The sequence below is a fragment of the Falco naumanni genome, chromosome 9 (assembly GCF_017639655.2).
Source record: "Falco naumanni isolate bFalNau1 chromosome 9, bFalNau1.pat, whole genome shotgun sequence".
In the NCBI taxonomy this organism is placed as follows: Eukaryota; Metazoa; Chordata; class Aves; order Falconiformes; family Falconidae; genus Falco; species Falco naumanni.
In genome coordinates this window covers 35,873,322-35,901,124 of record NC_054062.1, presented here as the reverse complement: position 1 = coordinate 35,901,124, position 27,803 = coordinate 35,873,322, and the positions used below count along the sequence as shown (strand labels likewise).

At 38.9% G+C, this 27,803-nt stretch overlaps 1 protein-coding gene across 3 annotated transcripts in view; it reads right to left on the bottom strand.

Annotated features, from left to right (window-relative positions):
* The window catches only part of CTNNA3 (catenin alpha 3), a 509,885-nt gene that overhangs the window by 106,298 nt on the left and 375,784 nt on the right, over positions 1–27,803 (bottom strand). For all 3 annotated transcript variants that reach the window (XM_040606308.1, XM_040606309.1, XM_040606311.1), the window contains one exon: positions 6,226–6,426. In XM_040606308.1, coding sequence (XP_040462242.1) covers positions 6,226–6,426 — 201 coding nt within the window. The remainder of the gene's footprint in view (positions 1–6,225; positions 6,427–27,803) is intronic.

Below are 27,803 nucleotides of genomic sequence, written 5' to 3'. Positions count from 1 at the left end.
GGTGAAATGACCACGAGCATATAATTTCAGCAAGACTCAATTTTACTATGTTAACAGATTTATAATACATACATACATACACATGCATACATAAATCCTACTGAATTATGCATATGCTCCCCCATCAAGATCTGCTGTATCACTTCCAAATATTAACAGTTCATAGTTACTAAGGAGGGAACCACAAAAAGCTGAGGGCATGTTTGCCAGAAAGGACTCTGGGTGAGACACTATGAAAATCTTAAGCAGAACAGACTTTGGAATGGTTAGCTATATATACTTGGAAATAGTATTGGGAGGAGACCACATAATTTTATTATTAGGATACAGTATGCTATTACAATTACAAATTCTTATAAAATATTTTAAAAGTATCCCATGCAAAAATTAAAACTGCATAAGGTGCTTTTTGTAAATTCAGGTTAGAAAACAACAACAAATGATAGCTCTGAAGAATTTAAGAGTGATCCAAAGCTGAAAAACAAGAAGTTACCACAATTTTTCAGCTCTAAGCAAATCCTTAATGAGACTGGATTCATGGTGAAGTCTTAAAAAAACCCAGTCCTCATAGACTATGGAATATAGAATTAACTCTTAAGCACTAATGATTTGCGAAATACAGTTACTACTCAGTCCACTGTCCTGCTTAGGAGGCAGATCATGCTCTGACACATATATGTTAAAAAATCGAATGGCTAGAAGAATTCAAAACATTTTCCTCTGTAGGCATGTCGGACCAGCTGGTTCCAGGAAGCATCAGAAAAAGCCAAAGTTACTAGGTTAAGAATTAAAATGTCCTTATTACAAATTTCTAAAATAGACAAAAATCTTCAACTGCTGTAAGGCAGATATCAGCTCCGATGCACAACACCGTTCTAAGAAGACAACTGGATAAAAAGGATTCTTTGAACGCTGAATGGCAAAGGAAATATTTGTTAAACGTCTCTGAGACACAGAAAGTTAATCATGACAAATGCAAGAGGCACAGCATGCTTACTGTAACTCCTAAAAGAATGCAAAGTAACAAAAGTATCTCAGTTTGTAGGTGCAAGACCACAAGAAAAACATTATGACAACAGTAATGGAAAAACACTGCCACAGAGGCTCTAGGAAATACATTAAAAATGACCCAAAAGGTTACAGGGCTGGAAGTGAATGGCAGACTACAGAATTGCAAATGAAGGGTCCTTAACATTACAGAGGTTAAGGCACTTAGGACCCTGTGCAAGAAAGTCACAGCGGAAATGAAGGCAATGGTTTTGATATGGGCACACAGATAAAAACTATCCAAGTTAGAGAGTCTACTTCAGTTACAAATACCTAGTACAAAGAACAGTAGGTCCCTGATCTTGTTATCAGCTTAAGGAAGGGCTGTTGTTACGAATGCACTCCCCCAGACAAGACCCAGACTGTGGTCTAAGATCTAAAAGAGAAAAATATATTCAAAGGAATAGGTAAAGGATATATACACACTGGAAAGTCAGGAGCAATTTCTTAAAGTTGCCTCGTGAGGAAAAGCAGTGAAGATTCATCACAAAGTGTCAGGTATGATAAATACAGAAAGGCAATTCTACTGAAAAAAAAAAAACAACCCCAACCAAAAAACAAATCTCCCCCCAAAAAACAAAGCCACCTTTTACTGAACAAAGCCTGTGGGAACAGTGATTGAAGAGGAGTTTCTTCTCAGTACCTCAGATGATCACTAAGTGGAATAGCATTTTAACACAAGAAAATGTGTTAACTCCCACACAGTATTTATAATCAACATGGACATTACTGTTATTAACAGTGATGAAAAGCTTTTTTTGAGCTGCAGGAAATGAAAAAAAAAGAAATGGCAAAAAGAAATGGCATTTTGTTTGGGGTAATTTTTTGATTATCTGGAACACAAAAAAAATTGAAGCTACTTCTATTTTTCAGAACATTCTTCACAAGTGAAGCAAATCTCACAGTTTTTAAAGCAAACGTTTTTAACACAGTTTCACAGAAGGATTAGAACAGAGCCTTACAGAAAAAAAAGCTAGGTGCAGACTAACCAAATGGAGGTTATTACCTCTGTAATCAAGTAACTGTCACAAGAACCAAGGGTTATTGCTTAAGTTACAGTCTTACACTCATCATGTAATTATAGACAAAAATTATTTTAGGCAAAGTCATGCAAACAACCTCGGCATTTTTCCTAGTTAATGGTTTCTCCCCTCTTAACTCTTAGAATAATTCTCCAATTAAGAGTTTCTTACAAGCTGTTCCTTGTCTGAGCTGTACACCAATGTCACAAGTTTACCAATCCCATAAGCTTGCATACTCAAGCCTTGCTCCAGTTTTTCTATCAAATGTTTTGGGTTTCCTTTTTTAAAAAAAATATTTTACAGTGAAAAGACTGAGTCTTCTTTTGCAGTCTTTTGACTTCACAAGCAAGTGTAAAAACCTCTGAATAATAAACAGACTCAAATAGCAAGTATTATCTTTAAATCTCATTCTGAGGGTGATGAATGAGCATTTAAAGGTATTTTTTTCACTGAAAATACCTGTCTTTTTGAATTACTGAAAACCTTTGATTTTGCACACAACACAGAATTAGTGAGATTCATCCACCTCATTTTACGTATTCCCAAATATATTACCTAGAATAAAGTTGGTCATCTTGATATCTTTTATACTACAAGAGGAGGTAAGGAGCTTCAACAGCTGATTTATCCTACCTCATCTGAAGATGTATCTTAGGAAAAGTCAATGAAGTCTCTGAAGGTGCTCCTCTCTTCCCATTTTGGCTTAGATGGCATGCCAAAAGAGGATAAAATAAGCACCAAATGTCAGGAGTGGGCAGGGGAAAAGAGATCGCAAAGCCTTATGAAATTGCCTTCATGGCAGGTGTCTTTTGAGTAAGAATGTAACATTCTTGAACTGGAAAAAACAGACAATCCCTACTGCAAAAAACTCTGCAGACAAAGGATACTGTCAGTCATCTCACATAAGCTGTTGAGACAAGACTGCAAACTGTATTTGAAAAAGGCAAGTGAAGCATCTAGGAAAATACAAAGTCATTAGCTTGTGCACATAAGCATGGAAGAAACGGAAAAGCTAAATAAAAAGCAGAAGACAGACGGAAGCTCCTATCAAATACCACTACTCTCTTTTATTGCTAAGATAAATTACCTTTTCCCAGAGAAAAGCAATGCAGTAGATTTAATCCACCCTGCAGAAACATTTAATAAAGCACCGTACAGGAAAGCTCTGTTTCAGGTGGAGTAGATCAGTATTAGTATGGAGGCTATACAACTGATCATACTGGAAGGGCTATAAAGTGAGAGAAGAATCTGGAAGCTGGCCAAAACAAGTCCTGAGACCAATAAACAAATAAATAAATAAATCAGTGACACTGGCAAACAGTATGATGTTAAAACATTCTGCCAATACAGAAGACAGCTAGGTCAGGAAGAATAGCATGACTTTTAGGGTAACATTGCAGGAAAGGGCTTAAAAAAAAAAAAAAAAAAAAAAAAAAGGAAACTGAAACTTGTGAAGGTTTTAAAGAAAATCACTGAACACAAACCCAATCTCTCCAGAAGAGGCTTAAAAGTTTAAGGTGTTTGCCCCTCTGGGGCCAAACTGGTTTTAATCCAGGTGGAGGCAGAAGAGTTTGTACATTTAGTTCTTGTGTCAGTGTGAACAACTGGCCATGCATAAATGCTAGAAATTTGAGGAAAATATTTAATTATGATTAATAGGTCTACACAGCTCTCAAGGAGATAATGGGGCCACAAATTGTCCTTGGTATCCCCTATATCTAATAATTATGATTATGTGTGCTGGTTTTGGCTTGGGTCATATTCCTGCTCAGCAACAGAACTAGGGGGAAAGTAGGCCAGGGGGCCACCGCTCAGGGTCCGGCTGGGCATCAACCAGTGCAAGGATCTGGGTGCACTTGGTGGGTAATGCAGAAGGATGGGGAAGTCCAATGTGTATCTCAAGGTGATTTACTCCTGGGTGAAAACAATCCATGATTTGAGTTGCATGTTACAGGAATTACCATAGCAGGAACCCCTTCTTGCTAGCCAGGCCAAGAACAAGGGGGGGACTTCATTACAATGTTAAATCCTATCACCTGGCCCAAAAGGACCAGGGGTGGAGACTGTAATGGATATACCTTTAGATTGTTGTAACCCATGACTTGAGTTGCATGTTACAGGAATCACTATAGAAGGAACCACCTGAACCAATGGAGGACAAGCCTTACAAGAAGCAGTGCAAGTGCAGCAGAGTGCCAACCTGAGCTGCCTTTGGTGCCCAACAGCTCCACACAACACACCACCTCTCCTGTCCTCAGTGACCAGCATAACAGATGAAGCCCAAACTCATGGATTAAATTAACTCAACTGACATTTTGTGGACCTTTTACATACATGTCAGAGGGGTGGTCCATAGACTAAGGGACAATTTGTATATTGTATCAAAGGATGGGGGGTGGGGCTGGTTAATGGACATAAAGGATGCACTTCACTGTCCTAGGTCACTCATGTAAGCTAACTTAGGAGCTAACAGCAGCATAAATACACAGTTCTCTCAGAAGTGTTATTTTGCCATCAGCTGGCTCCTGAAAGATGCAGCAGTGACAGAATGTTTTGGGTTACACCTGAAGGCTGCAGCCTACCTGCATTTTCCCTGAGCTGAAATAGTTAAAAGAAAAAAAAAGAAAACCATCAAGCAATCAAAAAACCTCCCTATTTGGTTCATTGCAGATCATATAAATACAGAATCAGAAGTACGTTTCTTTTTTCCACTCCTACTGAACACTGTTAAGATAGTGGATTCTTAGGTTTGAAGTACTACAAAGACATTTGAGATGACACCATGCTTGATGACCTTTGACAAAGGCAAACATTCCAAGCAAAACCAGTTTTATGTCTTCCAGTCTTTTGCAGACAGACAGATTTAGGCACATTATATATTACTGTCAAAGCAAGACAACAGAACAGAAATCAGTGTCAACTTAAAATGTGTTTAAACACTACCAGTTTCAAGAAAGAAAGGCTCAGCTTTTACATGGGAATCAAAACTGTGCCTTCCTCTAATTGCTGATTCCCTTGGTATTTGTCACAGAACTTTCAGAAGTTATGAAAAAAAGAATGTCATGTAGAAAGTTTTCTCAGATTTTCTCATCAAAATGTCAGAAAAGAATATAAAAACAAGGAAGTCTATTTCAAACCCTTCTCACTATTCTGTCCCTTTTGCCACTTCATTGCAATGTCAGTTCACTCTTGTTCACATGAGGACTGTTCTGTCCTGGACATATTTGAACTGATTAAGAAAGAGCTCAAATAAAAACCCTGTCTCTTCTTGCAGCAAAATAAAGTAAATGTCAGTCAAATGTAAGATACCAGGAATTTGTTTAGACTAACAGAGCTAGGATTTAGACTTCTGAGTTCATGAAGCTAAATCCTATATTCCAGAGATATACAGACTTGCCAGAAAAATTAGCAGCAATTTTTTAACTGCCAAACTATTTAGATTTGCAACCACTGAAAATATGGAAGTCCTGGGAGCTCAGCAGATAATTAAGTATACACTACGAAAGGCCAGCAATTCATTTATATAAACAACAACTGTTGTAAACGACAGAAAACATTTCTAGAACAGTGCAGTTACACCCCTGAACTATTCTCTACAGGGATATTCCAATATAGGATACCCTTTTTTTGAGTGTTATGAAAAAGTAAATGGATACTAATAACCATTTGAGGAAGTTCCAAATGTGCTTAGCAAATCTGAAGATATTTGGGGATATTTAACCACTGCTCTGCAGTCCTTAAAGTGGTAGCACACACAAATTATGAATCTGCTTCTCTTAGTTTGCCTTTCAGCTGCTTAAAACAGGTGCCGTAAGACCAGTACAACAAAGTGGAAAGCTTCTGCCTCATCAGTTACAAGTCTCCAAACTTTCTTACTTACATTTATTTAAGAACTCCAGTAAAAGCGCTCCATAACTTAAAAAACCTTACATAAATAATGTAATTCAAATAAAAAATTTAAAATTAGTTTTTAACTGCATGGTATTATAATAATTGGATAGCATGCTGAAAGGAGATTAGAGACCATACAGTGAATCATTAGTGCATAACTAGTGCATTAGATCACAGAATCACGGGATTCACTTTACATGTGACATATAAAGGAAAGTTTATGCCACTAAAGAGACCAAGGTCATAGCTTAAAAATCAGACTTACCATTCTTGGTCAAATACTGAACGTTTGTCATCACTCCTTCAGTGTAAGCCCCTGGTTCATAGTTGTCCATCTCACCCGAAACAATATGAGCTACTCTTGAAGCACGCGCTCGGATTGCACCTGCTGCACGATCTAAATTGTCCACATTTTGCTCTCTCAGTGCAATGATACACTTGTTTACATCCTCAAGAATATGGCTTTCTGCAAATAAAACAGCATTTCTTTTAAGATAGCACCTCTTACGCAATGAGACACATATTAGACACAAGTTTATTGCATTTTTTTCTTCCCCTGCTGAAATGAAAGCCAACACAGGCTTGGATAAAAAAAACTTGTAATATTAAATCTACACTGAATTTCCCTTGGAATTCTTAAAACAATTTATTAATTCCTACAATTCAAAGGTACAGTAATACTCTCCTACAAGCAACAGCAACAATAAAATAGTGAGTCAGAAAGTGTTTGAAAAATACAAAAACCACAAAACATTACATACACAGTAAATATTTGCAGAATGAAGGAAAATTTCAAGGACTAAAGCTGTTACTTATTGTTGAAAACTTCTAAAGCCTCTGTGACAAAAGGTTCCATAGTGAGATGAATCTCCATCGACAAACAACTGTCCCAACAGCAAACTAACTTCTTTTACATCAATGTGTTGGGACACTGATGCCAAATCAAACTCTTACATGAATAGAAAGAACAGTATTTTTCCCTGTTACTAAAATTACACTACTACTTATTAAATTACTGCAATACGTGTCATTATTACAAAATGTGTATTGATTCGATACTTTCCATATTATTTACATTTCTTATTTATAGTAATATATTTACTATTTTACTATATACTATTGATTTATATGCTACTGGTGACATTCAAATAAATTATGTGCAAATATCTAGCCCTATAAACATACTTATAGTATCACTTACCAATATATTAATATGATTGTGCACCACTAAGTGCTACAGCTACATTATTTCACTATGCCTCTTTGCCACACAATACTTTTCCCCCTTCAGCTATCTCTGTCACTGTCTAATGACAGGATTTCTCTTTTCCATTATCAAGCTTTCATTCCTACAATATTCTTTTCCTTATTAAAGTTTTCCTCTTCAGAATTCATGGCCACATCACAAATTCAAAGCCACATTGAGGAAATGAAGACATTTTTGTTTGCCTCATCTTTTCTACAGTATGGCAACTGGTTTATTGTCAACTATACTTAAATGATTTGCCACAACATATCCAAAGCATATCCATTTTTACTTTACTAATTAAAACATATACACATTATTACTACCTTCTGCCTGTCCAAACACAGATATGTTCATGTTTTTACATAAAACACAACAGGAAGTTTGGGAATAGGCAGACACATACTGTTAATCTATATGAAACACAACTTCTCAAAGTCAAAAAGTCTCTTAGACACCAGTTCTTGGATGAGATAAATGGGTTAAATATGATCCTCCTAGTAAAAAGGTTTAAGAAAAAAATAAACAGGCACAAAATCATCCCATTACAAAGGGCTAAAAGATGTAATAATAAAGGGCTATTCTTCCACAGCACTATTTAAAAAAAAAAAAAAAAAAAACCACACACACACCACAACAGTATATACCACAGTAATTGCTATCCTTCTGACTACAGACAATATTTAACGTTGAGAGGGCTTCTTCAATATTTGATAAAGACAAAGATACACCTGGGAGCTGAAGAAGTGTATGTTGTATGGTTAACCAAAGAGGTACTCAGGGGTGTGTTTGCTAAGGCTGGAGCTGAAAGAAGCTGACTCTGTCTTCCATACAGATCAAACATGTTTGTATCTGGCAGTCACCTCCAATGCAGGTACAACTGCAAAGTTGCCTTTGCTGTTTCCTCTTTGACAGACATATTATTTTTAAATGGCAGTAGTTGCCCTATGCTGAGACAAATTGAGCTACCTGACACACTTCCATACTAAAAAAGCACCAAACATTCGGTACCAGAAGAGACACTTATCTTGAACCTGTCTTTGCTATTTCACTCAGCTATATGTGATATGATAATCTCACTGAATGGATCCGATGACGTAGATGTCTATGCCAGAAAAGAGAAATTATTAATAACACACACAAATACAACAGAGGCATGGCACACGAGCATTTCCAAGTCACCCATGCAAAACAGGAACAATTAAAAAAGAACAAAGACTTAGCCAGAGGAATGCACAAGGAGAAAATGGTTGCTTAAGGATGATGGAAGAAACTTCTGGGTTGCCAAAAAAGAATAACTAAATAAATGAATACCCTCCTGTCTTTCTGAATATCCACCTTCTCCCAATTTGTCAAATGGCAATAGTAAAGCATTATTTGTTTTTAAGAAACTATTTTTTGATACTCAAATACATAGTAATGGAAAAAAGAACATTGGCAGGAAGGATGGAGACAAAGGAAGAAATACTGATACCAAAGTAAGACTGGTCATAAAACCAAAGGTAACAGACCTGAGTAAGAATTCAGAGCAAGCTAGAAGACAGTAGTGGCAAAAGTTACAGAGAGAGCAGGTAAGTGGTATATTAGTATCCCATCTATACCAGCAATACTGAAAGGTATGTTCAATTTTTTCAGGCAAAGTAATGTAAATATAAAATTTAGGTTCTGGTATAGAGGGTAATAACATTAAATACAATTTAAAAAGAGAATATGTTTATGGCTTTAAAGCTTAAATGTTTCTTAAAAGCTTCCATATAAGTTTTGGTATTAAATTTCCTTTCACACACAGACCTTTTAAAATCTGCTTTGTCTCTCACAGAATGTAATACAAGAACATTAGAAATGCAAGGTGTGAAGGCAACAGATTTGCTCTGTCTTCAGAAGCAACACTGTGAAACTTCTATTGCACTAAGCCATGAAATAATTCAGAATTTACATGTTTCTTGTTAACTCACATGATTGCCATTTGGTAAGTCAGTATTAAATTACATTTTATGTTATACAATGAATTGGACGACCATGGTAACTCAGGCAGAGCAAGCACACCATTAGGTAATCCTGAATTACTAGCTGTGTCTGGCATGAGTATCTTGGGATTTTACCCATGCAAAATTATGAATTCTGGTTCAGTTTATGAAATAGCTACATCACACATTTCGCCTGTGAATACGGGATGTCCATATCCTTTCAGGTACGTGTCACCAATCTCCAAGGTCAGCAGAAAAATGAAATTTTAATAATGGTGACTGTTAGCACTGTTCATTCAGTCTGTGCATATTCTGTTATGACACCCATGGACTACCACCTACATGGAAGCAGGGCAATGAGAGTACTGGCAACTGTTTCAGTTCCCCCCATGCCAAACACAACACATGAAACTGTGAAAGAATGCAGGAAACAAAACCCCACTTCTGCTGCCACAGTTATGTCTAAAGTGACTGAGTATAGGTCACCACTGCATTAGGTTTAATACTGTCCAAGTGTTAATAGAGATGATTACAGAAGTGGATAGCACAAATTCCGCTTTAAAGGCCTTTGTGTGAAGAGTACACTGCCTTTTAACTGTTCTGCCAAGACAACAACTAAAGAGTTTATTCCTGTGTAAATACAATGGTAAGGACCTTCTGATATCTACACCAAGTGAAACCTCCCTAAGTGAAAAACATAGTTAACTTGTTATTTTGTGTGGTATGAATCTCAAGTAAATTTTTTTTAAAAATATATTGCATGTGGCCTACTGGAAATACTGTATGAACAGAACACATGATGGAAAGCTCACAGTTTCCAACCCCTTCTAAGACATGTCAAAACCAACACTTTCATGGAGAAAGAAGAAGCAAACTTGAGGCCAGACGCTCAACAGAAATGCAATTAGATCTGTACATTGTGGCCTGAGATCCCGATTAGCTGCTTGCTTCCAAATTTGTAAGACTACTTTTAAATCATTTTAGAATCTAACTAGCAAAGCCCATAATAGTATCAGGGAACATAAATCAGAATGTCATATATCCTTCCAGATACTGAGTTTCAAAGAAGACGACGACGGATGTAGATTTTATTGACTGTGTATTGTCCATCTACCTTGTACTAGAAAGATGTGCAACATCTTTTCTTGCTGCATCCATACACTGTCAAATGCAAGGGGTCAGTTGAGAACTTGATAAATGCTGTACTTATGTCAAAAACTCACAAGCATGACAGAATGCACAGACAATACACATACTCCATAAGCATAAATGACCTTGTCCTGACATACTGGTACTACACAGTGGTAGCCTTTCTGAATCTGAATATCCATAGCAAACATGCAGTCTCTCACTATGTTCTGAAGCTCTCCCCAGATAAGGTACTTCACAATCAATGAAATCTTGCTTAACTTAATTTTCCTGAAGCACAAACAAGCTTATATATTTGCCTGAGCACATATAATGAAAAAGGAAAGAAATCAGCACTGATCACAGTCCAACTGAGATTGTTTTAACCTGTATCTTTCTTACAGATGCTTCCTCCTTCTATACAAAATGCATTTGATCAACTTTTGATTTTCATCCAAGAATCCCACTTTCCAAAGCAGAAAAAGATTAGGACGATGTACCATCTCTTTGTCACGAGTCAGTGTCTAGTATAAGAGTTAATTGTAACAGTGGATTGACAGATGTTTAAAGAAATTGTCAGATCGCCATGGTCACCACAGCAATTATCCCACGTGGTGCACTGTATCTTCTGATTTTCCTTTGGGACCTTAGTGTTAGCTGTACTGGCCAAAACCCATATCTCAGCTGAGCTAACCGCTGGACAATAAAGCTGTCTTTGACAAAGCCATGACTCAGACTGTCTCTGGGACAAAATCAATAGCTCTTCCTTTGCACGTCATCTGGAGAAAAAGACAGGTGATGCCCTTCCACTCCACTTGGCACTGATAAGGCCTCAGTTGAAGCACTTTTTATTAAAGTTTCTCTGCTCAGTTCAAGAAAATTGTGGTCCAAATAGAGGCATTACAGAAAAAAAAATTAAAAAAAAAGAATTATTAAATATTTAAGAAATACAGTATATGAAGAAGCATTAGAAAACTCAGTTTGTTTGGTCTCCAGAAGACAAGATGGAAAATAATACATACTTTTCTGCAAGCCCTAAACCATAAATTCAGATGTAGAAATGTATGTAGTCATGGTTTAGCCTGACCAAAATTATTTCTTTTACCATCTGTTGGCATGATAAAATGGGAAGCAAAGACACTTTATTCAAAAAGTAAACTCCTCCTCAGACCACTCCTATTCCCAAGGATGTGGTACCTTGTGTGCTACTCCAAGAAGGATTCCAGATTTTCCACTAATGGCACTACCTAGTACAGCAAAACACGTGCTCCTGCAGACTCATAATGCTTTAGTGAACCCCTAAAAGATTTTTGATATCAAGTAATTGTTAATAATATCCATACTTAGATTTAGCAATTTCTGGTGCCAAAGTTAGGAGAACAAGACCACCAAGTGGAAGGGGCAAGTTCCAGTATACAACTGCCTGTTATCACAGCTCCCATATTCAGATAAAAAAAAGAAGAAGTTGCATTTAATTCCCACCTTTTTGCTACATACCCAAGTTAAGGGAATACTCAAGGCTAAATCTCCATGAGCAATCTTATGAAACACATTTTTTGGCACTCACGGCTCTGCTCTTCTAATAGAATATCTACATTCTGTAAGCAAGACAGTGTCTTAGTCACTACACAAAAAGGAAATCACTGGTAATCACTTAATGTTCAAAGTCCCTGGACATTCAATAGAAGAATTTTTAAATTAGTAAGGAAGTAGAGAAAAATAATTACTTAGAACAAGGAAAATAAATAACCTTTCTTCTCTGACTGTACTAACTAAATGTATTTTATTTCCCCAAACTAAGAAACTGGATGATAATTTCTAATATTACTTGTTCCTAATCTAGTTGACAACACCATCATTCTATCTCAGACCAAGAGTGGTATTGAGAGGCAGGGCTCACAATGGTCTGCCATTTACTGAAATGCACACATGGTGCTTTCAAAATGCTCGGGTTTTAGACACATACAGCTATAACATAAAGTGCACATAAATGTATATTGTTATGTCCATCTTAAAAAAGGCAAGGAGAAGCATCCAGAAAGCTACAAGATAAGGCTTCACCTCAGTTCCTAGAAATATTACGGAACAAGACCTCATGAAGGCATTTCCAAGCACATGAAGGACAGGAAGATCATTAGGAACAAAGAGCATTGATTTACCAAGGGCAAATCAAGCACGGCCAGAGGGATTGGCTTCAGTGATGAAGGACTGGCCCTGTGGATGAGTGGAGTGCATTGGTTATTGCTGACTTCCAAGAATGTTTTTCACACAGTCTGCCACAGCCTCCTTACAGGAAAACTAGGGTGATAACACCTGGGTGGGTGAGCAACAAGGTGGATGAAGCAGAGGCCAGACCATCAGGCTCACAAAGGATTGGTCAGTAGCTCAAAGTCAAACTGGAGCTTAGTTAGGACAGATGCTCTTCAGGAAGGGTCAATGCTGACGTTGGTATCATTTAACTTCTTAACACCTTGGGCAATGACACAGAACGTATTCTCAGCAAGTCTGGAGGTGACAATGACTTGGAAGAATGGCTGGCTAGTACTCTAGAGGGCAGGGCTGCCATTCAGAGCAACCCTGACAAGCTGGACAAATGTGCCGGCAGGCAACTGGTCAGAAGTCAAAGCAAAGGAAATTTAGGAGTTGATGTAAAGGCGGGGGAAGGGGGTTCTTGATTATGAGCTTGGTTAAACACTTGAAAAAATTGCCTGTGGAGACCAGAAATAAACTGATAGAGAAACAGGTGCAAATGGCTTTTTTTTCAGGTGCTAGATAAAATAAATTGTTATTACTTTTAAACAACACTAAGAAGGTCTGCCACAAGTACAACCTCTCTCTGAAACAGGAATTGTGATGCCAAGAGTCATCACATTTGGAAAAGCACATACATGAAAAGCCTCTTGAGTTAATAGGTACGCTTCATGTTAATGAGTACTATGCTGCAAGGACAAATTTTCCTGAAAGAACATGCCTAGGAAGTGTGCCAGACAGTTCCATGAAACAGTGAGCTAACTTGGAGAAAGGTAAAAATCTAATAAGAGTGTCCAGTATCATGGGACTGAAGCACAAAAATATTGTGGCTATCTCAAACAGTGAGCTGGAGGCTGCAAGACAAAAGCTACAAGACAACAGAAGAACAGCGATGGAAATGAAGATGAATGTGGGCAGAGAAAAGAAAGGATGGCATAAAGGCACCCTCACAGGCAAGGTACTGAAAGTTCTTCAGGATCTATCGCTATCTGTGCAAGTTCCTATAGATTACTTATGAAGGAAAAGAGAAGCAACACTTTAAACTGTATAATAAATTTGTTGTTTGTGTTTTTAGAAACTTCAATCCGTAGTCTGAAACATTAACTTCAGTTCTGTTCACGGCAAATACTAACTGAAGTGTTTATTTCTTTCAGATATTACCTTAGGGTGAACAAAGTATTGATTGAGTTGGCAGCCTCTCCTTAAGGTTCATTTTCATTCACTTATGCATGAATGATTCCAAGATGTTAGCACTTAAACTCAAGAAAGCTAAAAAAACCCACAAACCCACACAAATAAACAAACAACCCCCAAATCCCCCACCGTATCACCATCAAAAAAGAATCACTGACAATAAGAATTTTTCTTAAAGTGTCTATTAATTACAGATTTGGCAGCCCAAAACAATCAGTTTAACTGGGAAATGAGGATTTCAGATCACTGAAAATTTCTCTCCCTGCATGAGTGAGAACCTCATAGCAATATTAATCCTTTCCAGAGTTCTACTTCTTTCCACCACTCATTTTAACATGATTACAATATGATTTGGTTGGTTTGAGATGCTAACTACTGGTGCTTCAATCCTTGCCCTCAATTTCTTGGGCACAAAATTCAGCCTACAGACAGATCCCTGGATCGTCAGCTTCCCCATTCAGTATCCAGATATATTCCAGTATCTTGGGGAAATGAAGGAAGCACAGTCTTGCAACATTCAGCATGTTTAAGTCTCTCCTTTCCTAGAGCTTTGCATGAGCCAGGCTCTGAGATATCTAAAAATGAGAAAATACATAAAAACATACAGGCCATCTTGATGTCTAGATAAGGATCTGGAGAGAGGAAAGGCAGAGAAAAAGTGCACAGAAGCATGGACACCTGGATGGGCAAGAGATAAAGAGAAGCCAGAAAAAGCAAAAACATAAGCATACCCAGCTGGGTAGGGGTCACTTCTCATACTCCAATTCTCTCCTGGGCCACAAGAACAAGGAAACACTCCTTCAGAAACATGTAGGAGTGACACGCACCCATACAACTTGCCCTTAGCCTCTTCGCTGGCCTAGTCATCTCAAAGACACTCTTCTCAGGTCAGCTGAGAGAAATTACATGTTTTAAGGACAATCCACCTTATCCTTTACGTGCACATGTCAACATGTTCAATTGACTTAGGCTTTAGAGGTGCCCATTTCTCTCCTCTGGCTATAAAAAGCTGAGAACGTTTAGCTCAGTTTTTATTCTGAAAATTACGGGAGATGGTTTATACTCCCATTATCAAAGATAACATCCAGGGTAACAAAGAATTTTTTTTATGTATTAATAACCTGTGATATGATGTTAGCTTTGTAGGACAAGAAGGGGAAAATAAAGAATTGGAAATAGTAGCAAGACATGGAAGAGGAGACAATGAGGGAGAAGAAACAGAGCATTCTTGTTTAATCCTTGGAAATCACCATAACCACAAATCATGTTTGTCATGTGCCCCTCCTTCCCCACTGCTACTAACTTCCAGAATGCACATAGCATATTTTACTCAGACTAGCCATGTCTCAGCTATGAACCTAGGTAACTGTAATTATGTTCATAACTATTCTCTCCTAAAAGAGCATTCTCTTCTCTACACTGAAGCACCTATAACTGACAATTTTTTTTCAAAGACTGTAATTTATCTTCCTAAAAAACAAATCCAACAACTTCAGCTTCTTGAAGCACAATTGAATAAATCCCTTCAACTTTAATTTGACCATGTTAACTCCTCATAACAGTGACCAGAAGGCTATTTGGCTGAGACTAGGAGACTAGGCAGCACCGGACTAGACAAACTTTTTTTGTCTCAACTACTGCAGACAATATTTCAATGTTTATATTACAATTCCCATGGTACATCTCTTGTATCTGATCACAAATGTGGGAAATTATAAATGACCTCCACTGCCGCCTTCCATAGCATAAGCAGTACTTCAACAGACCTGCAATATACACCCAGCTTTGCCAAAAATGGCTCCAGCATTTAAATACATTTACATCTAATACAGTAAATGCTTCCGGCCAGATCCAAGACGCCATGATTTAATCAGCATACATCCCTCATCTCATGTACCACTTTTTAGAAATTTAAATTTTAGTGAACACAGCATGCCAGAATAATATTGCCAGGTAGCCTTAACTCTGCATTAACAGGTTAATTGACTCTGGTCTTTCATTTCATCACTGATGTGTGAGGCTCGTGAATGAGAGATAACCAGTCAAAATGCAACAGGTGAGGATCTGATGGGGGCGGGGAATCACTGCAAGGATAATGAGGTTCACCAGAATAATGAACAGTAGCTCAGAGAGATTATAAAATCTCTGTCCTTAGTCTGAATGCAGTGTGGGCCCAGCTGTGAGCAGCAGGATGGACTAGACCTTGAGGTCCCTTCCAACCAGAATGATTTTATGACTCTGTGATACAGAGGGGAAAAAAACGGTAAGAACTGCCAGCCAAAAAGAGCATGGGCTAATGCTGACATATCCAGGCTCCACAAATTCCTGAAACATGCCTTCTCTGCACCAGCAAGTCCTTTTACAGATTTGGTTATAAAATCCTTCACAACATATGCCACCAACCGTCAGCCTTAAGACTTTCCTTCTCAGTTTGTTATCGTAGATGTCATTATTACTTTTCACTCTTCCCTTTAGCTACTGGATAATGGAGAATTGTTTGCCTTACAAAATCATGTCATACTTTTCCTTAGTATGTGTCATCCAGTTCATAAAACACACAGGAAAACCATGTTCTTCATATTCAGTCTGGGCCTGATCCCTTCATTTACACAGCAATTCACAACCATAGTATTTATTATTCTCCTCATAACATTCTGTCTCAAAAAAACCCAAGATATAGTTTCCCATTCTGTCACCTTCATAAACCTCAGGTAAAAATTCTGGAAGGTTTCTTTTTCCAGCAGATAAACCACAAAAGAGGAGAGACTTTGTCATATTTTTTTTTCCCACTTGTTTCTTCATTCCCATCAGCTTCTCAGCATTTTACTAGAATTGTCTGGGGGAGAATTCTTAACTGCAAGAGAGGATTCTCCTTCAGCATATAAGCAGAAGACTGTGTCATACAAAAACCTCTCCACATACCTTTGTTTGGTCTTTCGTGCCCTACTTGCCTCTTTTGAAGGCAGAGTTGCTTACACAGCTGATGAATTAAAGCAGATAGAGGTAAAAAAAAAAAAAAAAAAAACAACCTGGAAAAAAAAAAAGGAGTTGTATTCTCAGTGCTGTGAGAGATTCAATTTTCCATATCATTTGCTCTGCCAAAAAAGAAGAGCTGAAGTCTGCAGTTTTATTGCCTTAGGTGAAATATGAGTTGGCCCTAAACAGGGCATAAATAAATCTGTTTTCTGCCCTTCTATGGATGGGAAACAGAAAATTTATTGTTGCTTTCTAAATTCTGCATTCAAAATCCAAAACCAGCTAAAATATTATCTAACTTGATGGAAATATCTCTTAAAAACTCACAAAGGCCTTGGTAAATCATAAATCCTTAAGTCTAAAATGGCAAAAGCAATGTTTTCTGAATAACAGATTATCTAAAGGAATTGGTTTATGCCAGGAATTACACAGAGTTCTTCATTGAGCTCCACTCTTACCTCATTGGAAATTAAAATCTTTTGAACAGTGAAATAACTAGCCAGATTACAGGGAAATAGTTCACAGCAGATATCTTAAAAACCAGTGCACAGCTGATATCCCAGTTAGTAATTTAAAGGGCAGATGCTATAAAATGAAGAGCTGGTGATCTTCCTAATTCGGACCAAAAAGTGTAAAAAAAATATGCAATTATTAGGGAATACTCAATTCCTGCCTTGGATCAGCTGGAGTATTTTGTCAATTTATCACCTTCAAAAGATTCAATTTCCTCAGGGGGTGTTGGGGTGGGGGCTGGGAGATAAATGAATATGAAAATTGATCATTATTTCCTCTTGCTAGATTAGTGGTGTATAATTTGAGATCTTTTGCATTACCTGGCTTTACAATGTGTAGAACAAAGCAGACCATATTATGTTACATGGTAGCTATTTCATTTATGTCTACAAAATATTGTCAAATGATAAGAGCCATCTGCCACTCAGATAATCGTTAGGTGAAAACACTGGCTTTATGGTAATATTCTCAGTAACAGCTTTATATCTGCTACAGTGAACATCTAATGAACACCTAGTAATCCTGCTTGACACAATAGCCAACCCACAGATAGGGCAAATGTTAACAGATGGAAAACATTTAATCGACAAGAGATAATTTGAGGTAGGAAACTCCTAAGATTCCCTACAAAAATGATAAATTCTAAGCTGTGATAAATTTGTCAGTTATCCTCATGGAAGCATTACCCTCATCTGTGAACTGCAGTGTTTATTGTTGAAAATAGTTACCTCTTGAAATACTAAACTTGCAGAAAGAAAAGCTGTCTTTTCATCGATCAGTTTTTCCACTGAAGTGTAAAGCTGGTATTGTTGTTCAGCAGCGGGGTAGTCACAGTGGTTTGCTTTGGGCATTTTTGGGGTTTTGGAGCGGTTAGGGTTTGGGGGTTTGTTTGTTTTAAAGGTTTTTTACACTGCCATGTACCACACTTCTAGGACCAAATTTAAAGTGTCTGCTAAACTTACTGGCAACAGAAGTTCGCACACGTAAGTCGGACTTCGTGCAACCATCAAATCCAATTAGGCACGTTCCTTGATTTTGCACACTTTTTTTCTGCCCTGATGTGCTAAGGATTCCCAGCTTTGTAACAAACATGCACATACCCTAGTGAGCTGCTGGAGGTTCCAAAGAGTAGGCTGCCTTCTGATCATCAAGAAAACCTCATTAGTATCCTACCGCTTGTTACCAAGTTCAAAAGGGCAGACCTTAAGGGAAAACATCACATTCAACGATCACCTTTTGCTCATCTTGTGCATGCATCTATGTCTGTCTTCTCAACTTTCCTCTTTGTAGATAACATGCTGCACACTAGCTGGCTGGCTAACTTTCAGTAATAAAAGCACACACCAGAAGCTTCAGAACAACAAAACAACTGCAACCTGCTCCCCCAGATAATATTTTGTACTATATCCCAGAAATGGAAAATTTGGCATTCTGCACCATAGTAGCATCATCACTTTACACTCTTAGCGACACTGATTAAAAAAATCTTCCCTTATAATTTTGTTGTGCTTATTTAGATACCACTGTTTTAGAACACTTATGTATGTTTTCAGTAGGCCTCATTACAAAAAACAAGCAAATCAATTCCTGCAAAGCTGCACAAAACCATTAAAAGCTATGGCCACAGCTGCAGTTGGAAAGCTATTAGCAGCCAAGTTGTTAGGAAATAAAACACACAAAAAATTAATCCCAATCTGCATCAAACCCATGCATCTTAGACCATGCTCCAAAGGCTGCCAAATCTGAACTCGGCCAGATCAAATAGAAAGTAAATTCCAAGTGCATCAGCCTCCAAAACTCTTAAAGTGGATGCCAGTAGTTTGCAAACCTTGTGATGAGAAACAAATCTTGCAGATAACTACATCTCAGCAACAACTCACTGAAATTCAGTAAAATATGAGCAGGAATTCAGTATGGAAATTCAGTTTCTGGAGAGAATCTTTAAATAATCCAAATTACTAAATCCACTGTTGAACTGCACTACCTAGCTCCTTAGTCCTACCTACTTACTGAATGACTTCACACATCTGATTTGCTCTTATCCTTTACAGCTCTGCAAGAAGTTCACCACTAAAATGTTCCCTAACTTTAGTAAAAGAAAATCACAGAATCATAGAATCTTTACAGTTCAAATCAACCTTACAGATCACCTAGTTCCAAGCCACTGCCATGGGCAGGAACATCTCCCACTAGACCAGGTTCCTCAAAGCCCCATTCAATGTGGCCTTGAACACTTCCAGGGATGGCACGTCCACAGCTCCTCTGGGCAACCTGTGCCAGTGTCTCCCCACCTGGACAGTAAAGAACTTCTTCCTAATATCTAATACAACTCTACCCTCTTTCAGTTTAAAGCCATTCCCCGTTGTCCTGTCACTAGAGGCCCCTGTAGAAAGTCCCCCTCCAGCTTTCTGGCAGGCCCCCTTTAGGTACTGCAAGGCTGCTCTAAGGTCTCCCCAGAGCCTTCTCTTCTCCAGGCTGAACAACCCCAAGTCTCCCAGCCTGTCTTAGCAGGAGAGATGCAACAGCCCCCTGATCACCTTTGTGGCCTCCTCTGGACTCGCTCAACAGGTCCATGTCCTTCTTACATTGGGGGGGGCAGAGCTGAACGCAGGACTCCAGGTGGGGTCTCGTGAGAGCGGAGCAGAGGGGGAGAATCGCCTCCCTGGACCTGCTGGCCACGCTGCTTTTGATTCAGCCCAGGATGTGGTTGGCTTTCTGGGCTGCCGGGGCACGCTGCCAGGTCCTGGTGAGCTTCTCGTCCACCAACACCCCCAAGTCCTTCTCCTCAGGGCTGCTCTCAAGCCATTCTCCGCTCAGCCTGTATTTGTGCTTGGGATTGCCCCCACCTACGTGCAGGACCTTGCGCTTGGCCTTGTTGAACTTCATGAGGTTTGCCCAGGCCCACCTCTCAAGCCTGTCAGAGTCCCTCTGGATGACGACTCTTCCCTCCAGTGTGTCGACTGCACCACACAGCTTGGTGTCATCAGCAAACTTGCTGAGGGTGCACTCGATCCCGCTGTCCCTGTCACCAGCAAAGATGTTAAATGGCACCGGTCCCGGTACCGGTCCCTGAGGGGAGCACCACTCATTACTGCTCTTCACTTGGACATCAAGCTCTTGACCACCAACTTTTTGACTGCGGCCATCCAGCCAATTCCTTATCCACCAAGCGGTCCATCCATCAGGTCCATGCCCCTCTGGTTTAGAGACAAGGATATAGTGTCGGACAGCGTCAAAAGCTTCGCACAAGTCCAGGTAGGTGGCAGCTGTTGCTCTTCCCTCATCCACCAATGCTGTAACCCCCATCACAGAAGGCCACCAAATTGGTCAGGCACAATTTGCCCTTTGCGAAGCCGTGTTGGCTGTCACCAAGCACCTCCTTATTTTCCATGTGCCTTGGCAGAGTTTCCAGGAGGATCTGTTCCATGATCTTGCCAAGCACAGAGGTGAGACTGACTGGCCTGTAGTTCCCAGGGTCGTCTTTATTTCCCTTGTTAAAAATGGGGGTTATGTTTCCCCTTTACCAGTACTTCAGTGGGGACTTCACCAGACTGCCACGACTTCTCAGATATGATGGATAGTGGCTTAGCCACTTCATCCACCAGTTCCCTCAGGACCCACAGATGCATCTCATCAGGTCTCATGGACTGGTGGACCTTCAGGTTCCTTAGATGGTCTCAAACCTGACCTTCTCCTGCAGGGGGCGGTTCTTCATTCTCCCAGTCCCTGCCTTTGCCTTCTGTGACTTGGGTGGTTTTGCTGGAGCACTGGCCAGTGAAGATCAAGGCAAAAAAAGAGTCACTGCATACCTCAGCCTCCTCCGTGTCCCAGGTAAGCAGGACCAGGTCTCCCTCTTCCTTCCAGCGAGGGCCCACATTTCCTAATCTTCCTTTTATCACCAATGTACCTACAGAAGCTTTTCTTGTTGCCCCTGACATCCCTGGCCAGATTTAATTCTATCAGGTCTTTAGCCTTCCTAACATGATCCCTGACTGTTTGGACAATTTCTCTGTATTCTTCCCAGGCTACCCATCCTTGTGTTCCACCCTTTGTAGGCTTCCTTTTTGTGTCTGAGTTTGTTCAGGAGATCCCTGTTCATCCATGAAGGCCTCCTGGCGTTCTTGCCCAACTTCCTCTTTGTTGGGACGCATCACTCCTGCACTTGGAGGAGGTAATCCCTGAACAGCTTTCTTAGGCCCTTCTTCCCTCCAGGGCTTTATCCCATGACACACTATCAAATCTTGACTTGAAATAGCAGGTCTTTATGGGATAACACCAAAACAGCTTCACAAATCAGTGTGTGAAACATGGTCCAATTTGGTGGCTAGAATATGGCAAACCTAAACAAGCAGTCTCTAAGAATGCATCAATGATCAATGAGTGTACCACCACTACAATGTTTGCCCTTGAGTCTAAGCAATCAGTTGTGGATAACTGGCTAGCTGAAAAAGTTCACATAGACATAGTCCAGCTGGCTGGACAAAAATGCACATGGCTCTCAGTTTATCTGAAGTAAAGCAAAAATACACTGTCTTTGGCTGTTCTTGTTACACAATAACAGGAAGATTTCGGTGGGAAAAGAATGTTGCAGGTGGGAACAGATAACTACAGAAGAGAAACTAGGGGCAGGCTTGGTATTTAGGCAACTAACCAATAATGAGCTTAACTTTTGTAATATGTATGAGCTAATTATAACAAGGCATAAAAGGTGACTGTAAGGTTCAATAAACGAAGTCTGCTGATCACTCATATTGAGTGACTGTGTCTTCCCTCCGTCGCGACAATCAGTGTTACCAGAGTAATTTGCATTTAGATCAGTGTATCAGGGACTGTCTGGTACTTCTGGGGCAAGGATATGGATACCAAAGGGAGGTAGGAAGCAACACTAGGTTTTCAATTAAAATAAAATGGATACAATGAGCATGAACAAATTTCCAGGAATAGATTCTTCCGAAAGAAACTGAAAACAAATTGCTGAACTACTAGTTGTTACATGTAACACATTAAATTCTATTAACCTTGATAATAGATTATGAAAAACTGTTTGCTATGGTGATAACTTTTAAGGCATTTGGTAGGTATCAGAGGAAATAGAAACCTATACACAGTATTTCTGTTGGGTAAACTGGTAGAAACTTTTATATGAAACAGAACAGATAGAGAGCTGAATATAATGTCATTAAGAAGAGTGAAAATAGCTTTGTAGCGTAGAAAGCCATGTATCACAAATTGGACTTTTTAAAGGCAATAGCAAACAGTGAGGTGATTCATTTGGTAACTATAGACCAGATTTCCAAAAAGCTTTCAAAATGGTCTTGCAGCTACTATTCCTGGACAACTCTGAGATGGCATGGGATAAGATGACAGATTTTCCTGGGTGTTACTTCTTACAAAACAGAAAACAGGGGACAGAAATAAGCAGACCATTTTCGCAATTACATAAGCAGCTCCACAGTGACTGGCTCTGCAACCGTGTGACTCAGAACTTTCAGAAGTAATAGAAAAAGAGAGTAGTGAAGTAACAAAGTAGAGATTTTTTTGTCTTTTCTCCTGTAGGATAGATGGCTACATCAACTGAAGATGGCTATCATGGAACCAAATGATCAGTCAACAAGACAGACCACATTCAATGTCTATAAACTCAAATTAATGTGTATAGTGACAAAACAGCCTTAAGTCTATATAAAATACTGAGCTATAAATTAATTACTAATATTAAGCGTAGAAATTTATGAAGTCAATTAAGGAAATTCTCGAAGGACACTAGCTCAATGATGATCAAAAGTAAAAGAATGCTAGGATTTCCCAGGGAAGCCCTGAAAGTAAAGAAAAAAGGGGTTTACTACGCTAGCATAATCCATGATATGCCTACATCTTAAATGTTATGAACAGTTCTTGTCCTTGCTTCCATCTAAAAACATCCGTTTCGGTAAGAAGCAGGACTAAAACCAAAAAAAAAACATTCACAAAATACACCTCTAAACTGTGGAATTAACAGTTACATAATATTATGGAAGACAAACATGTTAAAAGAAAGAGGAGGCAGCAGAGGATATGCCCAGCAAGGGCAAAGTCATACAATGGCTTTCACAGAACTTTCAAGTGGGTCACTGAACGGATGAAAGCTATACCAGCAGAAGCAAACTGCATGCTCAGCGACACACACATCAAGCCTTTAGTCTTGATCAAAAGGAAAAACTCAAAGCCATCTTCTTCTCACACTCCAGGTGAGAACCATGAAGAGGGAGCTTGACTGTTTTAAGTTAGTAAATTCCCATTTATCCTGAAGCATATTATAGTCAGGCCAAACAAACTTGAGATACATGGTATTGAAACCCACTGTGCAATTTACATTCCTCTTTCAATATCATTTCACCATAAGCACATACATCTCTACTTAGATTCTTACATTTATTCTGTCAAAAAGCATGGCATGGTATTTTGCTATTGCAGGTGCCAAAAAGGCAGCATGGAAACAGTAAATTTAATCTTAAGTCTCTGATGAGCATCTTGGTTTTTTCCCCTATCTTCACAACTATGCTAAAAGTGATCTATAATTGCCAATTTTTGCGATGCATTCATCTGCAAACATGCTACACAGACTGGAAAAACAGTAATAAACTGAACCAGAACTTTAAACCACTGATGGAAAACTAATTATATCAAGAGAGATAAGCAAGCCAGAAATCTGAATCATTCCCTTATTTCTTTCCCGAGTATTTACAGTATATTTTGTCCAGACTGCCATCTTAATGATTGTAACTATCCAAAGTGATCTGAAACATGAGACTGACAAAAATCTAAAATTTAATGCTATAAATACTCATAGATTGAGGCCTAGCCTTATGATTAATTGTATTTGAGTGGTACTGATCAAGTGCATTTTTTTAACATAATAGAAGGTGTAGCTATGTTACAAGGTTAAAAGAAGAGTGAACTCAGCTTTCTAAACAAGCACCACGGAGCACCTTAGATCTCTTAATCCCGGAGTCCTGACTGAATAAGAGCTTTTCAGTATCAATAAAAAAGAAATGGATGGTATCAGTAAATGTGCATTATAGTATTTTTATTTGTAAGCAGTAAAAAGAATATTCTCCTGCCCATAAATACATGTTTGGTTGTTGGGGTTTGGAGGCAGGGAGTGTGTGTTTTTTAAACCAAGATAATTTTTAAAGAAACTTCAGACTCTCTTTCACGTTCTAGAACATGAAGAATGTTCTAGTGTGATTGCAGTTTATGCAACAGTTCAACTGGAACCAGAACCAGGCCTTCCTCTTTCTCCAGAAAAATACCAAGGCTATCCACTATGGTCCAAATCACATTCACAAAGGAAGACACAGAAGGCACTGGACAACAAATTCCATTGCTCACCCAAGAAACTGGCACTAAAACCAGGAGCTATGAGGCATCACTGATACTCAGGATTCTTCCAGAACAAGGTCCTTCTACACAGGTTTAAAGGCCTCCCACATTGCTCAGAAACAGAAACCATCAGTGGCAAGGAACAATGTGGATTTTTCATGGCAACAGAATCAACAGGCCCAAGGTTCTGTGACTCATGCTTACATGTGCACTTAGAAAAATGAAGCAGGATGTCTTTGTGCAGGTAAGCAGCATATAGATACAGCTACAAGTTGCACAAGACTTGTAAATAAAATATGCATGTGGAATTAAGGGAAGTACACACACTACAACAGTGCATTGGCCTCTGCTGGCTTTGTCAAAGTAAAGAAATTTTAGATGACCATTAAAACTAGCAGTAATGATAAGAGACCTCCAATGGTCCCAGGCCATTTCCACAGATGGACTTCATTCTACTATGCCACATAGCAGAGTACTTTAAGCTAAAGGCAAACATATTCACTTACTACATTTGATGTGGCATGAACTTATGCTTTTTATGATCTGATTTTTTTAAAAAATGGTATTCAATAAACAGCCTGGGTTTGTTTTCCTTTAGGGGTTAATAAAAAAGCAACATAGTTAATAGAAACAGTCTCACAAAGCCAAGTCCTAGGTTCATATAATATCCACCTGCTCAATTACAACAGTCATAGGTAAAGTCCAACTACAATAAATAGAGCAGTAATTAAAACAGATTAGAGGGTTTTACCCACAGTAATTCAATCACACACACACAAATGCACAAACATGCAATCAGTCCTATAATTGCAGTGATGCATGACTTGAAGTGAACAGCTCTAATGGTATTATTCATGGACTTGATGAGTTCATAGTACTTTGTTATAATGCTACAATAGTAAAGTTCCTGCAAGCATCTAAAATAGCAAACTTTGAGATGTTCCAAAAGTCCTCACTCTCTTTACAATATACCTAACTATTTGCTACAAGATACAGGTAGAAAATAAGCAACTTACTCAGTGATGCTCCTTAAAATCGACTGGGTGGTCTATGCAAGCTATTCTACCATGAAATAAAGTTTTCACTCATTAGACTTGCTCCTCTAAGACAACAGCTGTTGCTCATAGACAAACTTTAAGGGGGCGGGCGCTAAGAGAAAGATGTAACTCCAGAGGCAAAAGGCAAAATCCCCAGGACAATGAAATAACATACTAATCTGATTAGCCCAAATTACATGCAACGCTGTATGAGGCTTAAGCAAAACTATATTTTGGCAAAGAGCAAGTGACTAGGCAAAGCATAAAAAGTTCTACCTGGAGAAGTACCTGAACTGCAATAACCTCAGACTAGTACCTTCCTTAATGCAGCCTTAATGTAGGTGTGTTCAGCAAGATGAAAGCTAACAGACATCCCTAAACAACTGAATAAATATGAACAAAATAAAGCGCGTCTGAAAAAAATGCAGAGATGTCTTACACTGTTTTCTGTTTTCAAGTGGTTCCACTAAACTAGCAGACAAAGCATTAAAGTTTTACAAACTTACCAGCAGTGTACTAGAACGTTGTGTAAGGGTTTTTTTTTGCTTTGTGTTGTTGTTTTAAAATGAGGATGGGACGTGTAGGGAGGAAGGAGATTCTAGAAGTTTTAGAAGATAAATGTCAAAGGAAAGAAATTAGAAGACTTTGGTATGGGAGGGGAAAGAAATGGGAAATTTTCAGTGGAAATGCACAGTACTAGAGAACTGAGGAGATTCAGGAATAAAAAGAAGAAATCACAATCTAAATAGTTTCTAAACTTTGAAATGTTACAACATCAGATACAAACTTTCAGAATTTTTAACTGAGTTTGAGTAGCTGGCATTAAATAAATTTCCTCGCAATCTAAAACTTCCAGTAGAATATGAGAATTAGTAAGGATAAAGAGCATTTTACAGAGTTGGGAGTAGTATTTTTCACAAGGCATCTCAACAATGTAGGGATTCTTTTCCACTAAACTTTGAAAATAGTTTCAGCAGTTCTGAATGTTCTACCATTTGCCATTTTCTACATATTTACAATGACCTTAATTACAAAAGGCACCTCTCTACAAGAAGCTTTTGCTGTCTCTAGGTTCATACCTGCAGCAATTTTTTACACCAAAAAAAACCCAGATGATCATCAAAGCAGAAACTGGAAGGAAGAATTTAATAAAAAGGTGTCCTGGGTGTGGCTGAGCCCCATAGCAGCCCTCATAGTACTGTGCTCTGTATTGGTAGCTAGAAAGGTGGTGATAACACACCAGTATTTTGCCTACTGCTAAACAGTGCTCGCACAGCATCAAGGCTGTCTCTTCAACATACCACCACCACCAACAGGCTGGGGGTGGGCAAGGCCTTGGGAGGGATCATAGCCAGGACAGCTGACCCAAACTGACCAAAGAGATATTCATACCTTAAGACACATGCTCAGATACAAAAGCTAAGAGGAGGAGGAAGGGGGCGCATTCGTTATTTACATTTGTCTTCTGGAGCAACACCATGCGTACTGAAGCCCTAGTTCCCGGTAAGTGGCTGAACATCACCTGCTGACGGAAAGTAGAGAAGAACACCTTGTTTTCTTTTGCTTCTGCACACACAAACTTTACTATTGCCTCATTAAACTGTCTTTATCTTGACCCACAAGGTTTATTTAATCTCATTTTCTCCCACCCCCCCATTCTGCTGAAGGAGGGGAGAGACAGAGCAGCCTGGTGAGCACCTGGCATCCACCCAAGGCCAACCCACCACAACAGGTCATCAACTTGCAAAGTTTTGGGCAAGTTTAGTATCACCATTCAACAGCATAGATGTAATCAGTACACTGCAGTAACTAATTGTACAAGTTAGGAGTCTGCAGAGGATATAAATACTAGGTCTAACACGTATGATGCATTCTCTAGTAACGGTGCAAAAAGCACAAAACACAGTCTGTTTCCAGACACTGATTTAGGGCGGTGAAGGACAGATGATGATGCCCTCGGTGTCAGAACCTGTATTTTGGCAGGAAGGCATGATACACAGAGAGCTGAAAACCTATCCATAGCTATTCTCCATTCTCCTTCCAGTTGTCTCCTATCCAGAATCGGTTACTCAATTCTAATCAATGGGGGAGCAAACAGTTCTTTTTACCATCCAAACCTTCTGGCAATTAACCTGGGGAAAATAACATCAGTTATTACATAAAGAAAATC